The following is an 18930-nucleotide window of genomic DNA, read 5'->3' as shown; positions in this document are numbered from 1 at the left end:
GTGTTAGGCTTTGGGCTATGGGAAAGAGTGTCGCCTTTTCGCCCTTGGAGCCGTACCGCTGTTGGAGGTGTATGAAGTTGATGTTCTGTAGGGCGCCGAGATAGAGTGTGCGTGTGGAAGTTGTGTTATTGCTATTTGAACAATTGTTAATGTCCTGTTCACCATCATGAAGTAGATACATATGAAAATATCTTGTTACTTTATAATTATCATATTATGTATTATTAAATATTGTTCGTTTTGTACAATCGTTGTTAAATCGATGATGTTTTAGTTCTATCTTAGCTTCGATGACATTCATTCGTTGTTCAATTCATTTCGTGGTTCATATGCTAGCATTCTTTGCTTTGGTTTACACTGTTCAGATGGTGGGGAGCCCAGATTCTATAGCATACCCTAGTTAACATGAAAACCCACCCTGACAGCGAACACGTGTTTGTTTTTTACAGTGAGCACATAGTTGACTGTAGGAGTGAGCACATGTTTAACTGTGAGAATAAGCACGTGTTTGACAGTAGAAGTAAGCACATGATTGACTGTAAGAAAGAGGGAGCACGTGTTTGAAAGTAAGAGTAATCACGTGTTTTACTGTAAGTGTAAGCACTTGTTTGATTGTAAAAGTGGGCACTTATTTGGCTGTAAGTACATGTTTCACTGTAAGATTGAGACAATGTTTCACTGTATGACTAAGAACGTGCATGACTGTATGGGAAAACACATTTTTACATATAAAAGTATGTACCTGTGAGGCTGTAAGAAATAGCTGTAAGTGTAATCAAGCACGTGACTGACTGTAAGAATGAGCACATGTTTGACTGTAAAGGTAAGAACATGTTTAACTTTATGTGAGTGCGCTAGTTTGACTGTAAGCGTGATTACATGAGTTAGCATGAAGTTGACTTTACGAGTCAGCACATGTTTAACTATAAGAGTGAGCACATAGTTGACTGTAAGTGTGAGTGCATGTTTGACTTGGAAAAAGTAAGTGGTGAACTGTAAGACTGAGTATATGTTTGACTGTAAGACTGAGTATATGTTTGACTGTAAGACTGAGTATATGTTTGACTGTAAGACTGAGTATATGTTTGACTGTAAGACTGAGAATCTGTTTGACTGTAAGACTGAGAATCTGTTTGACTGTAAGACTGAGAATCTGTTTGACTGTAAGACTGAGAATCTGTTTGACTGTAAGACTGAGAATCTGTTTGACTGTAAGACTGAGAATCTGTTTGACTGTAAGACTGAGAATCTGTTTGACTGTAAGACTGAGAATCTGTTTGACTGTAAGACTGAGAATCTGTTTGACTGTAAGACTGAGAATCTGTTTGACTGTAAGACTGAAAACTGTAGTTGTGGTTTGGACGTCACTGACCTGTATGTAGTTGTGGTTTGGACGTCACTGACCTGTATGTAGTTGTGGTTTGGACGTCACTGACCTGTATGTAGTTGTGGTTTGGACGTAGTTGTCATTATTCCGCTCACGTTGACGTCTCTGCAGGTGTAACAGCAACTGTTGCTAGCATTTTGGAGGTGACAATGTCCAACACTACAGTTCACATCCACGTCATCAGAAATACATCCTACAGTTTAGAATAAGCACACAGACACACACACACACGTTATTCTTTGCTTTGTTTACATATTTACACGTTTACACTAGACATCTCTGTGTATTATTTATACTTGACATATAGGGAAAATAACAAAAATATAGACAATACATAGAAAGTTTGTGGGTTGTTTTCGCGAATAGCGTTGGTGATGGTTACAAATCTGTCAAAACCGTGTCCTTGCCTTGGAGGTCAAAGGAACCTCTGCACGAAATTTCATGGGAATTTGAAAGACAGTCGATGAGATCTCTTAGTCAATCAGTCAGTGGAAACTTTAAAAATAGGTATTAGATTTGTCATCTAAAATGTCTAGTTCTTTTCTAAACTACATATTGCTACTAATTGTGGCCTCCCTTAAAAGTTATAATGTGACCACAGGAAATCACGTGTAGCTATTTTATCGTGTGACTCTATATTTATTTATTTATTTATTTATTTAGATAATGTTTCTAAATTGATGAATTCAATACCTCAGCAATGAATGTATGAGACACTTTGTATCTGTAAGTCTGTTAGTCATCCACAATGTTCAACGTATCCAATATAATGGCCTTGTCTTCAATTACGAAAATTAAGGATGACTTCAGTATTTCATTTAACTACGCAAACCAATTTGCGACCTGCATTTTTTGTCACATCTAATGCAGACTAAGCCGTTATCCACCATTGGTATATTTGACGCCTCTAATGATGATTAATTATTGCAATGGCTTATAGTAAGACTGTGCGTCAAGTCTTCAAAGCTTCAGCTAACATAGTTGAATCGTCCCCCCAGTAGTATAACTCCAACTGACTCAACACTAGTTGGCCTATCGAAGAATAGGTAAAAACTCTTTTCTTATCTATGTGTACATATAAATATGTTTGTGTTCTGATTCCACGATGATGAAGTCATAGTCTAAATGTGTTTGGGGGGGGGGGGGGGAACTTTTAGCGTAGACAGAATGTTAAAACAAAAGAAAAAAACATTTAAAAAAAAACCTTTTTTACAAAGCTTCTATCAACTCACTCTGTCTGTCTGTCTGGTCAAAAGTGTGTACACGTTATTTTCTCCCACAACCCTTCAAGGTTCAAGTTGAAACTTCACACAATTATTTATTGGCATAGACAAGACATGAATAAAGGAAAAGACATCAATAAGATAAAAAGTAAGCAATTAGTCAATTAATTAGTGGACCTGTTGTCAAGTACGATTTCTTTCCCTTATTCGACACTAAACAAAATAACTAATTACAAATTTAATTAAGTAATTGGTTCATTGTTTTATTGATTCTTGTCTTGTCAGGTACTAGAAATAATTGTGCAAAGTTTCAAGTTGATCCGAGATTGGGTGAGGAAGAAATAATGTGTACAAACTTTTTACCAGACAGACAGACAGACAGACAGAGTGAGTTTGAACAAACTTTGTCATAAACTTAAGAAAGAATAAAGCCAATTATGTGAAAGTCATTGTTAAGGAAAAGAGAAGAACCAAATGTTCAACTGAGAAATGTAAAGTGTAAGTGATGTTATGTATTCACGCTTAGATCTATACATAATTACAGTTAGATTCATTGTATTCAATCTTGTTTTGTTATCTATTTAGTGATTTTGAATTGTACGCTCCCACGCTGCAGGCAGAGCATGAAACCAAGGAAAGATTCTACGATGACCTGAGGAGAGTCCTGTGCAAGGTGGACACTACTGGCACTTATTATCTTGGGCGACTTCTACAGTGGGGAACGACTACAGCGCTTGGCCAGGTGTCCTAGGTAGACATGGCATTGGCAACTGCAACGATAACTGCAGGCTCTTGTTAAAACTCTGCTTTTTCAACAAAAAAGCCATTTCAAGACCACATGGATACATCCACTTTCAAAGCACTGGCATCTGTTGGATTACATTATAGTGAGACAGTGTGATGTCAGGTATGTGGTGCACTCTAGAGTAATGCCGAGTGCCGACTGTTACACGGACCATCATTTGTATGGACGAAGCTAAACATCCCATCAAGATGGTAAAGAAAGATGTCCTGCCTAGGGCAAAGAAGCTAAATGTTGATAGGCTGGCTGACGTACGAGAGCGCTTCAGTGGACTACTCGAGGCTGATCTCCGGAAGCCCCAGGACGATGATCCAGTGAGTAACTGGAACCAGCTAAAAACGATACTTCAGGACGTGACATCCAAAGTCGTTGGATACTGCAGTAAACCCAACAGAGACTGGTTTGATGAGAACAATGTAGAGATTCAAAAACTGTTCAAGAATAAGCACAAATACTATCGCTCTGTTCTCGCGAACCCTAATGACAACGCAGCCAGAACTCTCTATAAAGCTTCTTGTCACACTCTGCAGTCCAAGGGCAGGGAACTAAAAAATAATTGGTGGTTTGAGCTGTCCGTAAACATGCAGAGACATGCTGACACTGGTGACACACGCTCTTTCTATGAGTCGCTTCGATGTGCCCAACTTACCAGACTACAGCGCCGCTAAGATCATCTGATGGTTCTACCCTACTAACTTACAAGGCGGACATACTAAATCACTGAACAGAACACTACAGTATGCTATTTGGTGATAAAAGGCACGTATCGGAGGAATCGCTGGCAAGTGTGCCTAAGACATTTGAGGAAATTGAGACAGCAATATCTTAACTAAAAAAAACACAAGGCCCCTGGCTCTGATGGAATTCCCGCTGAAATATTTAAAATGGGTGGTGCCGCCCTAACCAGGAGGTTAACAGACTTGTTTGCTCTATGCTGGGAGAAGTGCGTGGTCCCACCTGAACTTCGAGATTATGTAATCATATCGAATCTTGGAATCTCAGCCACACCTGCCGTCAGAAATTAATAAGTATAAATAGTTTAACTTGTTCATCTCCGCCCTGACTCTACACGGAGACCTGATCATAGGAGATTCACGTTGTCAAAGTAAGCCTAGAAGTTTAGTTGTTTTAAAATACAAATATATATAAATATATCAGATTGCGCCCTGCTAGCTCACAATGGGCCGGTAGCGCTTTTGGATGCCTTCTTTCGAGGTCTGTTTACAAAAATCAATGTCTAACAGGCAGTGGTTCTCTCAACCCTTGTATATGGCTCTGAGACATAGTCACTATACAGAAACAACTAAGACTTCTTCACCAAAGATGCTTGCGCTCCATCATGGACATACGGTGGAAAGACCGCACTACAAACAGCGATGTCCTTGCGAACGCGGGTATGGACAGTATAGAGGGACTTCGTACGGTCCAACAGTTACGCTGGGCAGGGCACGTATACCATATGGGAGACGAACGTATGCCAAAAGCAATCTTTTTTGGTGAGCAAAAAGGTGGTCGACGTAACAGAGGCGCCCCATGGAAACGATTCAAAGATCAGCTTAGGTGTCAACTTTCCTTAGCTGACATAGATAAGAGCAACTGGTTGCATGCGGCATCAGCACGAGACAGCTGGAGGTCACTCACGAAGGCCGCGGGATACACATTTGAGACCAAAAGAAAATCCGCAGCCGAGGACAAACGCAGACGGCGATTATGCTTGCCCTGGTTATGCTTGCCCTGGGTGTAGCAAAATATGTAGGTCACAGCTGGGGCTGCGCAGCCACGGGAAATACTGCATTCATCACTAATCTTCGGGCTCGAAGACAAACCTTATTATTAATTTAAAATTAGTTTTTTTTTAACAGTCATTATTTTAAGACTTAATCTATATACTGCATCAAGTTATTTCATAAGTATTCTTTTAATATCAGACTTTTTAGCCGCTCTACTCAACCAATGCAATTAGTGTGACTATTTAATATGTCATTCTATTAATGATTAGACTTTGTTATAGTATGCAGACATTTTGTTCTACGCTATTTCATAGAGTACATTCTACTGACCGTTTTTGTTCTACGCTATTTCATAGAGTACTTTCTACTGACCGTTTTTGTTCTACGCTATTTCATAGAGTACATTCTACTGACCGTTTTTACCTATTGGCGTAACAGTCGTCGAGTTTCCCGTCGAGTTTCCCGTCGAGTTTCCCGTCGAGTTTCCCGTCGAGTTTCCCGTCGAGTTTTGGGTGTCGTCTGTTTGGTTCGTCAGGTTCCCACATGTGTAACAGCATCTTTGTAAATACGCTGGATTCAAACAAGATCTTAAGTTACAGTACCTTGCTCTGTCTCCGTATTCACAGCCTAAATAAAAGAGAAGCATGTCGATGTATAGATACATCTAGATGTTTGTAACCAATGATGTTTTAAGATTGTCTAAAATTTAGCTACATGGCATTTCGGCTTGTCACATCGCACATTAACATTAACTAGTCGATTTCAATACTAGCCGTCTCTCTCAGATCTTATCAGCTACTTCACTCTCTCAGATCTTATCAGCTACTTCACTCTCTCAGATCTTATCAGCTACTTCACTCTCTCAGATCTTATCAGCTACTTCACTCTCTCAGATCTTATCAGCTACTTCACTCTCTCAGATCTTATCAGCTACTTCACTCTCTAAGAGATTATCAGGAAGAGATTATCAGGTAGTTTACTCTATGAGAGCTTACCAGTGGTCAACTCTTTAAGAGCTTATAACAACTTCACTCTCTGAGAGCTTACCAGTGGTCAACTCTTTAAGAGCTTATAGCTTCTTCATCTCTGAGAGCTTACCAGTGGTCAACTCTTCAAGAGCTTGCCAGCTAGCTCACTATCAAAGAACTTATGAGCTGATCGACTCTCAGAGTTTTCCAGTACTCTAATAGCTTACCGAATCAGAAACTCCATTAGTAACGAACCATGCTGAGAATTACTCCTTAAGAGCACGGAAGGTCAACTTATCCCCTAACCGAAAGACCTATTGCCGCACATGGCCCAGTATTCTCTCTCTCAATTCCTTGTCCCGATCGTCCCCCATGCAGAGCTCGGAATTCATAGAGAATGTGCTCTATTGTCTCGTCGACCTCGACGAAGTGGCGGCACCGTGTGTCGTAGTTACCTTCCACCGTCCAAAGTACACGCCTATTGTACAATGCCAGACTCGGAACTGGGCTAGGACTGCCTGCTCCGCACGGCAGAGCTCCCACCACGCGTCCTTTTGGTCTGGTTTACTCAACTGCCTGTGTAGCTCTCGGCCCTTGTCGGAAGCGTCCCAACTGTCGTACCAACGTACCAACAAACTGGTGTCGGCTAGGGATCGTACACTCGCGAGGGTGCACGGTTCATCATATAAGGTGCACGTGGCCGCCGCGGCCTTCGCTAAAACGTCAGCCCTCTGATAACTGACCAGACCACAATGAGATGGGACCCATTGTATGAAACTATTTACATTGAGCTGTAGAAGTCCACCACCGCAAGGAACGCTTCAACCCTTCCGACGCCTGCAAGCTGCCTTTCAAGGGCATCGAGGGCAGAGATTGAATCAGTGAAAATGACCACGTCCGCTGGGGCCGTGGATCCATTTCCGACTCTTTCCGACCCTTTCCGCTACCCACTTCAATGCTACGAGCAATACTTCCACCTCAGCTTCCGTGCTGCTTTTCCCATCGCAGGGTCCACTCAGCTCCAAGCTTTTGGGATTGCAAGAGAGTCTGCTCCTGTTTTCAGACGATATCGTGTTGTATGAGTCGGGGAGGGATCGCCAGCAGCTCATTGGCACTCTCCAGCAAGCACTGACGACAGTGACTTGTTACGCCAGGCTATGGGGCCTCGATGTCGGTTTACTCTTGGTTCACATTAGGGCGTGATATAGTGAAGGAACCAGTTGAGCTCCGGATGGACGGCAAGATTCTGGCATGGGACAAAAAGCCCAAGTACCTAGCGGTCATCCTCGATCAGAAATTGACCTTGTGCGACCATATATAGCACGTACACAAAACAACCGAGAGGCTGAACATCGTCAAGGAGCTAGCTGGAACGAAATGGGGAGCGAAGGCGGGTGTGCTGAGATCACTGTACATGGGTGCAGTTCGGTCTCATTTGGATTAGTCTACGAGATAATGGCCAATGTGCCGCCGTTGAGTTTTCGCAGAGAGCCAGCCGTCTGACTAGCTCACGTGAGATACGTACGGTTGGGGGAGGCATGCCCGCTTTGAAGTCTGATCGACAATTGGGAGGGCAAAAGACGTCTCAAAAACCGGCCCTGCTTCAGGCATGTGGCGCGCAGGCAGGTCAGAGAGATGAATCTACCGGTAGATCGGACAGCTCTTTCCCCGTCCGGTTCCTTCCCCCTTGACTAGAAGTTTATCAGACAGGCTAAAAGTATATCGGACCTGCTAAAAGCTTATCAGACATGCTAAAAGTATATCGGACCTGCTAAAAGCTTATCAGACATGCTAAAAGTATATCGGACCTGCTAAAAGCTTATCAGACATGCTAAAAGTATATCGGACCTGCTAAAAGCTTATCAGACATGCTAAAAGTATATCGGACCTGCTAAAAGTTTATCAGACATGCTAAAAGTATATCGGACCTGCTAAAAGCTTATCAGACATGCTAAAAGTATATCGGACCTTCTAAAAGCTTATCAGCAAGTCGAGTTTAAAAAGTGTGACAGATGGTTGAATCTTTAAGGGCATGCTAGCCAGTTTATCCAATAAATAATTTACCCACAACAAAATTTTAAATCAGGTGATTCTTCTATTAGCATATCTTTGAGTGAAATTCCTTTGATTATAATGTAACTTCATGTAAAAATTAGTATTAAATTTTAGTTTTATTTTACACAAACATATACAAATAAATGTTTTATCATTCTACAGGTTTTGAAAGTTCTTTCAGAAAAGATTTTTTCGTCTGAGTCCAGGCCCAGACCTTCTGCAGGACTGAAAGAGATGGCAGGGAATAGAATCTAAATGGAAACTATCAACTAGTGACTTGGGGAGTTTGGAATACTTATTCAACTCAGGACTAAAGTAATGTAACAGTTTAATGCCAATACTGTACAAAAATGCAACACGTAACACAGACTGTACACAAACTTTGCCTTATCACAGGACTCCGCTTGCTCTCTCCCTCTGGACTCGATTCTCTGTTCCTTACCGACTTCACATTGGACTGGTTCTTGACTCTGACTTTGACTCGTACTTGTGAAAGTGCAATGTAACGTGAAGTAACTTGACTCTGACACCTTTTCTCTTCTTTAGGGTCCCTAAAGACTTTCTAGAACCCGAGGTAACGTCACTCGTAGTTTCTAGTTGATCACATGACCGCCGTTTTTGACGTGACTGGCCTAAGAACTATTCACAACACAGATCCTTCCCAAACCGTCATGTTGTCACTCGTCGCGGCAGACCTTCGCACTCATCACAGTTGACCTCTCATCTAGCGCTGGCCTGGGGTGATTCGTGTCTGCTCAATACACATACACTACTAACCTATCCACACCCCCACCAGAGTTATAACATTATATATATATGTGTGTGTCTTTATCATAGGGTTATGGCTTTGAAAAAAATCCCCCCTCCACTCAAAAGTTCTGGATCCGCTAGTGGAATTATCATGGCAGTCTGAATTAATGATGTTTCAACTAAATCTAGATTGTAGTGTAAGTAACTATATAATCAAATGGATAGTCTATACGTGTTATGTTCGAGCTTTGTTAGGAATGTTACCTGAGATGTTCATGAAAACTGAGGCACATGACTGACAACATCTTCTATGGGTAACAGAATCATAACAATAGCCATTGAATGCTGTGATAGAAGTATTGCACTGCTCACTAGAAGACTTTTGACTGTCTCCAAACATACAAGTCTCTGAAATAATAAGGTCTCAAGGTCTGAATAAAATTCAATTCTCAAACATAATGTTTAGTTTTGAATCATTTCAATGAAGTGAAATAGAGAAGAAATATGTTAAGGGAAAGTGGCGCGGTGGCTGAGCGGTAAAGCGCTTGGCTTCCAAAGTCCGGGGTTCAAATCCTGGTGAAGACTGGGATTTTTAATTTTGGGATCTTCGGGCGCCTCTGAGTCCACCCAGCTCTACTTACCTGACGTTAGTTGGGGAAAAGTAAAGGCGGTTGGTCGTTGTCCTAGCCACATAACACCCTTGTTAACCGTAGGCAAAGAAACAGATGACCTTTACACAAGGTCTGAAAGGGGGAATTTAACTTTTTTTTATGTTAAGGGAGTTTAAAATCTTTGGTTTGTACAATAGCCTTTCACCACCATCTTAAGCCCTGTGTTGAACTAGGGTTGAAACATTTAACTGTTGTAAATTTCAATATGATCTTATATAATTAATATCATAATCAATGATTAGAAGTAGAAATTTATTATGGAATCAATACAATAATCAATGATTACAAATAGAAATCTATTATAGAATCAATATAATAATCAATGATTAGAAGTAGAAATTTATTATAGAATCAATACAATAATCAATGATTAGAAGTAGAAATCTATTATAGAATCAATATAATAATCAATGATTAGAAGTAGAAATCTATTATAGAATCAATATAATAATCAATGATTAGAAGTAGAAATTTATTATAGAATCAATACAATAATCAATGATTAGAAGTAGAAATCTATTATGGAATCAATACAATAATCAATAATTAGAAGTAGAGAACATTACCATTGACTTGTCGTGCTGTACTATCCTCCACGCATTTGTCTTGCCGGCATACCTGGAAATAATGAAATATATTCACACAATGGATACCTACCAAGGTCTTGTAGATATTGTTGGAAATAATGAAATATATTCACACAATGGATACCTACCAAGGTCTTGTAGATATTGTTGGAAATAATGAAATATATTCACACAATGGATACCTACCAAGGTCTTGTAGATATTGTTGGAAATAATGAAATATATTCACACCATGGATACCTACCAAGGTCTTGTAGATATTGTTGGAAATAATGAAATATATTCACACCATGGATACCTACCAAGATCTTGTAGATATTGTTGGAAATAATGAAATATATTCACACCATGGATACCTACCAAGGTCTTGTAGATATTGTTGGAAATAATGAAATATATTCACACAATGGATACCTACCAAGGTCTTGTAGATATTGTTGGAAATAATGAAATATATTCACACCATGGATACCTACCAAGGTCTTGTAGATATTGTTGGAAATAATGAAATATATTCACACCATGGATACCTACCAAGGTCTTGTAGATATTGTTGGAAATAATGAAATATATTCACACCATGGATACCTACCAAGGTCTTGTAGATATTGTTGGAAATAATGAAATATATTCACACCATGGATACCTACCAAGGTCTTGTAGATATTGTTGGAAATAATGAAATATATTCACACCATGGATACCTACCAAGGTCTTGTAGATATTGTTGGAAATAATGAAATATATTCACACAATGGATACCTACCAAGGTCTTGTAGATATTGTTGGAAATAATGAAATATATTCACACCATGGATACCTACCAAGGTCTTGTAGATATTGTTGGAAATAATGAAATATATTCACACAATGGATACCTACCAAGGTCTTGTAGATATTGTTAACTAGAAAAATAACAAATAGGCAAGAGCACGAAATTGACCAATAAGTTCACTATGACCTGACATAGAATGTCTCTCATTACAAAGAGGAGATCGCCAAGTAAGTCAAGATAGTCAAGGTAATACTGTCAGGTCAAATAAAGTTTTTAATGAGTATCAGCTGGAATACCAGTACAAATTCTGAGCCTTTCAAAAGAGGATGATAACCTGTACAGAAACTGTGATGATAGTTTCAAATGATTTCATATGGTAATTACTGAAAATAGTAATGCAACATAGAAGGCTTAGAAAGCCATAAATAATTAAATCAAAGATGTATTCATGAAAAAAATAATCCGGAAATTAAAACAAGAAAAATGTTATTTAACTCTTTTTCTCCGTAATTATTTTCCACGTTCTGACGGAATTATTAATTTAATCCAATTGTAATGCACTAACATGTTATAATTAAAATGGTATAACTTTTTTATTTGCAATCATAGAATGATGTTTTTGATATTTAACTAATGGAAAATGAATGTTCTTGTTAGATATTACAAAATCAAGTGTATAAATTGAAGTGATATTTTTTGTTTGAAGTGATAATTATTAACAAAGAATAGGAACGAAACAAAGATGTATAAATGCAACGACGGCAATATCGTCATTTAATCGACTATTTTTAAAATAGACAAAATCTTCATTATTAAACTTCTTATATGATACAGAATAATAAATATCATTTAAAACATTATTTAGTCTTATGAACCCGTGCCACTGTCTTCTGCTTGAAAATATGTATTTTCTGATTTAGCCAGCGAGGAAGGTGCATATAGATAGATATATGCGATTATTTATTGGTCTGTTCATTCTATGGACATCTAGATCTAACACCGGAACTAAAGTTCTGATTGAGAACTCCTAAAATCTAGTCTAGATCTAACAACGGAACTAAAGTTCTGATTTAGAACTCCTAAAATCTAGTCTTGATGTATTCTCTATTAGATTTATGTACAAATATGAGCAACGCGTATAAACTTCAATAAAATATTAAGCGACTTTAAATTATGGTAATACGCCTGATTACGCCATGTTGGCTCTAGACCTAGATATAGTCACCAGCCAAATTTTAATTTATTTTTTACTTTGAAAAAGTATAACGGTCAAACTTAAATTTTTTTACTTGTAACCAACGAACTTTTAATTCGTTTCTCAGCGATATACGCAGACTGTTAAATTTCTAGGAGCCCAGGTTCCATGAATAAAAATTATGTAAAAATGTAATAATCTAATGTTTAAATGGTTCGGTTCTTGCGCCTTGTTCTCATCTACTTCCGGCTGACTTACCTTTCCACTTCCGCAAGTAGTTCCAGACAGAGTTGTACCAAATGTACACTTTTTGTTACTGGGGTTATAGCAATACAAAGCTCTGCAGATGTCTGACGAGATAGTGGTCTAAAATGAATTGAGAAGTTAAAAAACATTTTACAATCCTTAGAATCAAGTCTTCAGTGATTCTTTTCAGATTTCTAAGCAGAACTTTTGTAAAAGCATTCGAAGTGAACACCACACTGTAAAGCCTTGAAGCTTGAGACTCTATTAGTCTTTTTGTGTATTTTTTCTTGGTCTTCCATAAAAACTTCAGAAATTTAAACTTGATGTTGCGTGACTCAAGAGTTGGAACTTATAATAAAATTACTTATTCAATATATAAAAAATAACAAAAATCAGTATCAACAGAGTTGAGTTGAGCTTTCCACTATAAACTTTAAGAGCTGACCATAACAGAATTAAAAATAAAGAGTTGGTAAGGTAAGGTACTGTCTGATATGTTAGGTACTGTCTGATATGTTAGGTACTGTCTGATACGTTAGGTACTGTCTGATATGTTAGGTACTGTCTGATACGTTAGGTACTGTCTGATATGTTAGGTACTGTCTGATATGTTAGGTACTGTCTGATACGGTAGGTACTGTCTGGTATGTTAGGTACTGTCTGATATGTTAGGTACTGTCTGATACGTTAGATACTGTCTGATACGTTAGGTACTGTCTGATACGTTAGATACTGTCTGATATGTTAGGTACTGTCTGATACGTTAGGTACTGTCTGATACGTTAGATACTGTCTGATATGTTAGGTACTGTCTGATATTTTAGGTACTGTCTGATATGTTAGGTACTGTCTGATACGTTAGATACTGTCTGATATGTTAGGTACTGTCTGATACGTTAGGTACTGTCTGATACGTTAGATACTGTCTGATATGTTAGGTACTGTCTGATACGTTAGATACTGTCTGATATGTTAGGTACTGTCTGATATGTTAGGTACTGTCTGATATGTTAGGTACTGTCTGATACGTTAGGTACTGTCTGATATGTTAGGTACTGTCTGATATGTTAGGTACTGTCTGATACGTTAGGTACTGTCTGATATGTTAGGTACTGTCTGATATGTTAGATACTGTCTGATACGTTAGATACTGTCTGATATGTTAGGTACTGTCTGATATGTTAGGTACTGTCTGATATGTTAGGTACTGTCTGATATGTTAGGCACTGTCTGATACGTTAGGTACTGTCTGATACGTTAGGTACTGTCTGATATGTTAGGTACTGTCTGATATGTTAGGTACTGTCTGATACGTTAGGTACTGTCTGATATGTTAGGTACTGTCTGATATGTTAGATACTGTCTGATACGTTAGATACTGTCTGATATGTTAGGTACTGTCTGATATGTTAGGTACTGTCTGATATGTTAGGTACTGTCTGATACGTTAGATACTGTCTGATATGTTAGGTACTGTCTGATATGTTAGGTACTGTCTGATATGTTAGGCACTGTCTGATACATACTGTCCAATCTAAATGAAATGTAGTTGTTAGGTAAATGAAAAGACTGTTTAACTACCCTGCAGTCAAAGGAGTTACGTCCATATCTCAATTCACATTGTTTTGATGGAGGTATCTCTTGACCAAGTAGTCGTTTACTGACCTCTGGGTAGAGACTATTAACTCTCAGAGATTTAGTTAGACAATTACGTCCATGGCTGAAACAAATAAATGTTTTTTTACTTGGACTGTCAAATAAGGCTTGACATTTGTTTTTACTCATACTTGCTCTTTTGCTCTCTCTATCAATTTCTCATTCAGTTACATTGTTTCTCTCTCTCTCTCTTTTTCTCTCCCCTCTCTGTCTCTCTCTCTCTCTCTTTCTCTCTCCTCCTCTCTCTCTCTCTCTCTGTCTCTGCCACACACATACATGAAATATTCATATATAGAAAATTCTGTTTTTCACACTCTACTGTACTCTTTTCAAAGTATATTTCTTTATCGATTTTACTCTCTCTTCCTCTTTATCTTAACTCAAACTTTGTACCTCTATTTCTCTCAAGTTCACTTTTCTGTGCAATATACTTTTCTCTCTTTACACACACTTTGAATACGCTTTATTAATTTCATTTGACCTTTCACATCCTCACTCTCTCTCCTTCCCACTCTTTGTCCCTTTTCACTCCTTTCTACTCTCTCTTCCTTCTCGTCTTTTCGCTCTCACTCTCTTTATCTTTTATTTCTGTCTTCTTTAGCTTTCTTTTTTTTTTTCAATTTCTGTGGCAATCCTCTTAAATGTGTGGCAAACATCGCTATCAATGGGGGTTGAGTTCGAATCCCGAATCTAGCTGAGTTGTTTTTGATGAAAGTCTAAAGGCATCACTGAAACGTCCTCCCTGATAACCCCCACCCCCCTGTCACCATTGGTCCACAAAAGTTTCTACATGGTGTAAGCATGAATGTTGTACTAAACAAAAGCTAATCAATAAAAAAATAATTTGTTTACTTACGAAGTGTGACTTAGCTTGGTTATAAAACTTTCAATGTAGTTCCGGCTACAGTTTGAGAACTGCCAGAGATGTAGCGAAGTGTTGGAATCGTCGAATGACCAGACCTCCGTCATTAGAAATTTCTCGCCCTTTGTATTGCAATCGTTCTGTGTGCCATCGTGTTCAGCCGATAAACTAAATGGCAGAAATTAAAAGGGAACTTTACTAAAGGAACGACGACTTCGAGTTTCTTTTAACAAAGGCGTATAGAAAAAAGGTTCTTTGCGCATGTTCTCGCGCATCCTGCAATGTTTTATAAATAGATCGATAAAAACTGTATCCATTTTCAGACAAGCTGTTATGGTAGATATACTTTATTAGAGTAAGAGATTAAAATGATTTTATTTTTGATCATCCTTCGCGTTAAATCACTCTAAAGTAGATGCTTCTGTTTTGAAGTTGCCGTTCGTTTAGTTTAGTTCATGTTAGGTATTTTCTACTAGATCTGGGTAATTTTTTAATTTTTTATGCGACACTTATAAATGTAGGCCTACTTATATACATACTAAAAATGAAATTCATAGAAAATGTCATTCCTCTCATTACTTTAATTCATATTCGCATAAGAACAGTCACCAGTAATTAATACAAAACTTAGTCCTAAATATAGGCCTAATGTAAACGAAGTTACTAAACGTGCAATAGATAGAAAGGAGCCCTTTTATTAAACAGTAAATTTGTATAGATCTAAAATCTATATATAGTATTAAGAGATTTTTTAAAATCTAGATGAAAAAATAAGTAAACCTTTTAGGTCTATTGAAAGTAGACTTATTCGCGGACGGCATATTTAGATGCTATTGTATTTTTAGCAATATTTATCTATATCTTTACAATATTAGAAACGGGCATTTTAATTCTAGACTATATTTAAGAATAATCAAATGAAATCAACATGTATGTCTACCTAATTAATGTACCGATAGCCTATCAGATCTAGTAGGCTTTTTTGTAGACGATATTTATGAACCTAGAATAGATCTAATATATGATGCTACTTAAAACCATGTTAATAAAGTACTATTAATTGTTAAGCGGGTTTTAGACAAGGTCGCAGCACAACAGAACAAATCCTAAACCTTAGAATACTCTGTGAAAAATATCTCCAACACCAAGAGAGTCTTTTCCATGTCTTTATTGATTTCAAGAAAGCTTTCGATCGAGTATGGCACGGGGCACTCTGGGCGAAAAGTGCAACATCAACAAAAACATAATCAAAGTTATCCAGAACCTCTACAAGGATGCCACCAGTGCGGTGTACTCCAACAATAATATTGGGCAATGGTTTAAAACTACACTTGGAGTAAGACATGGCTGCCTACTTTCACCAACACTCTTCAATTTCTTCCTTGAAAGGATAATGGAAGATGCTCTCGAGGGCTATGACGGTGCTGTTAGCATTGATGGCCTAGCATGGACAGAAGACTATATTTTGTACGTTCACTTCTCAAACTAAAAAGTGATCTTTTTGAAGATTGGAGTGACTAGATCTAGCCTTGGCTAATCAAAAAGATGCAAACGATGTGCTATTGATTAATCTAGGGAAACGTGCCATAATTGTTGTATTATATAAGGTAGTTTATTAATGGCTAATATGTTCAATAATACGTCTTTAATATTTTGTTTGTTTTTGGCCTTTCATGCTTATTTGATTTGTATATCCGTGCTGCTCATGTAAGCTGCGGGCGGTATTATCAATGGAGCTATCGATGTCAAGCGGACCAATATTGTGTCCACAGAGTTAGTCAATTTTTTATTTTAATTTTAGGATTTTCACTTTATGGTAGGGCTACTTAACATATTTTATGTAAGGAGCTATCTTAAGTTACATCAAGATTGGTCAACAGCCTTTAATTTCTATCGAAGACATATATGCATAGTTACATACATACTGCTTACATTCAATTATATATATTTGAATGTAGGCTACACTTAATGGGACGAACCTAGCTCTAGATCAGGGGTCTCAAACGCACCACAAAAAAGAGAATGTTTTTTCATTACATTTTACGAACACTACTGTCACTGCAGTTTTTATAATTATTAATTACATTTAGTGTAGTTTATTACATGCACAGGCAGTTTAGTTTACCAAAATAAGTTAAAACTGTAGTTCCCTCCCCCCCCAAAAAAAAACCCGACTATAATTACTAGGCCTACTGCAGATTGCTCGTTACTCATGTTTCTGTCCACTCAGCTGAGAGCGTTTGGCAGAGACCAGACCATCGACGTTAGGCCTTAAGTCGCATGTAGTGGCAAGCCGCAAGGTTGCTCTCAGATACTCATCAGTCAGTCTTGATCGTAATGCTGCTTAGTTGATCTTCAATCTGGAGAAAAACTGTTCGCAAACGTACGTACTCCCAAACATCGCTAGAATTCTAGCAGCTGCGCAGAATAAGTTTGGAAACTTCTCTCTGGGAAGAAACTGGTAGAAATCTGGAACATCAACATCAGCGAATTTTTGCTTCAGAACAGTGTCACACTGCAGGTCCAGCAGTTCCATCTGGACTCCCTCTGGAACGTTTTTCATTTCAACTGCGAACGGAGTGGCAACAAGGAAAAACTGTGGTTCGAGAGTAGTGAATTGCTGAAAGCGATGTTCAAAATCTTCCAGTAGTCTGGAGAGGATTTCTACGTAGTCTTTCAGGAGCTGTGGTTCAACCGTAATGCTCTGTAGAAAAGACAAATGAGCCAGGTTTCCATCTGCCAGCTGAGTGGCCCACAAAGTCAGCTTTTATCTGAATGATTTGATGAGGTCAAACATCACGGTAATCAGCTGCTTTGTGCCATGTAGTTGTGAATTGAATGCATTGAGATGTTGCGTGATGTCAGTAAGAAAAGCAAGATTCGACAAAACATTGGGTCACTGAGCTATGTCTCCGTCTTTCATTGACATGAACAATGCTTTTTCCCGTCTCAGTTCAAAAAATCTCTGCAGCAATTTTCCAGGACTCAACCATCTGATTTCTGTATGATAAAGCAACTCTCCGTATTCCGTTTCTAAATCAGCTAGATAAGGACACAAACTGTCTGTGGTTGAGACCCTGTGCACGTATGAAGTTCACCGTCTTAGGACAACATCCATCACGTTCTTCATTTGTAGACTTTTGCCACAGAGTGCTTCTTGGTGCAGAATGCAGTGTATGGCTGCAAAATGCCCCGCCATGCTGAGCTGATTCCGTTTCTCTACCGTTAATCCAACAACACCAACCTTCTCTGAACACATTGCTGGTGCAACGTCCGTAGACACTGAAACAAGTTTTTCCCCCGGTAGCCCACACCTTTCAATACAAGCTTTCAGTTTTTGAAAAACGTCGCGTCCAGTCGTCGTTCCTTTCATGGGTAGTAAGTCCAATAGCTCTTCAACAATGTTCAAGTTTTCGTGGACCCCACAAATAAATACGACACAGTATGCGGTGTCTGTTACACCAGTAGACTCGTCCAGTGCAAGCTACAAAGTCTTTTGCAGCGGCAATCAGTTGCTGTTGAACATTGGTCGCTGACTCGGTGATCCTGCTTGCAACTGTGTTCGCAGACAAACTTATGCCTTTGAAGAGTTTCATTTTCTCGGGGCAGATAATTTCACACGCCTGTAGCATACACTACTTTACAAAGTGGCCTTCAGTTAATGGTCGTGATGCCATCTCGCTAACAACAAAGCTTGCCTTCACAGAATCTTCGCTTGCGGTGGGCGGACACCTCATTTACTGATTTGTGCAGTTGTAAATCATTTCACGGCTTATATGTGGTCATTGTAAATTTTATCTATTTTTTTTTATTCGCGGACGTGGCGGCGGGCCACACAAAATTGTTTCGCGGGCCACATGGGCCACGTGTTTGAGACCCCTGCTCTAGATCTTATGGATTTATAATTTTCTGTCACCGTTTAAAGGGCTTATCTACCATTTTTTTAAACTACAGAAGTAAACATACACATAATCATACGCTAAACTTTTATGCCTACAAGGATACATGTAGGATGTAATTATC

General features: G+C 38.5%; 1 protein-coding gene and 1 long non-coding RNA gene across 9 annotated transcripts in view; one reads left to right on the top strand and one right to left on the bottom strand.

The window, feature by feature from the left end:
• LOC129928866 (uncharacterized) overlaps nucleotides 1–18930 on the top strand; it is a 79657-nt gene that overhangs the window by 7315 nt on the left and 53412 nt on the right. The window lies entirely within an intron of this gene.
• Nucleotides 1–18930, bottom strand: part of LOC106050626 (uncharacterized) — a 41513-nt gene that overhangs the window by 5638 nt on the left and 16945 nt on the right. For 3 of the 8 annotated variants that reach the window (XM_056045348.1, XM_056045346.1, XM_056045343.1), the window contains exons 10-16: nucleotides 14902–15075; nucleotides 13971–14109; nucleotides 12402–12509; nucleotides 10153–10204; nucleotides 9180–9323; nucleotides 5557–5769; nucleotides 1437–1580 (exon numbers count right to left, since the gene is read on the bottom strand). In XM_056045348.1, coding sequence (XP_055901323.1) covers nucleotides 1437–1580; nucleotides 5557–5769; nucleotides 9180–9323; nucleotides 10153–10204; nucleotides 12402–12509; nucleotides 13971–14109; nucleotides 14902–15075 — 974 coding nt within the window. Of the gene's footprint in view, nucleotides 1–1372; nucleotides 1581–5556; nucleotides 5770–9179; nucleotides 9324–10152; nucleotides 10205–12401; nucleotides 12510–13970; nucleotides 14110–14901; nucleotides 15076–18930 lie in introns of all 8 variants that reach the window. The other 5 variants (XR_008780385.1, XM_056045349.1, XM_056045344.1 and 2 more) reach the window with 5 other exon arrangements.

The sequence above is a fragment of the Biomphalaria glabrata genome, chromosome 10, assembly GCF_947242115.1.
Source record: "Biomphalaria glabrata chromosome 10, xgBioGlab47.1, whole genome shotgun sequence".
Lineage (NCBI taxonomy): Eukaryota > Metazoa > Mollusca > Gastropoda > Planorbidae > Biomphalaria > Biomphalaria glabrata.
The sequence above is the reverse complement of the archived record's forward strand: the minus strand, read 5'-3'. Positions and strand labels throughout refer to the sequence as shown.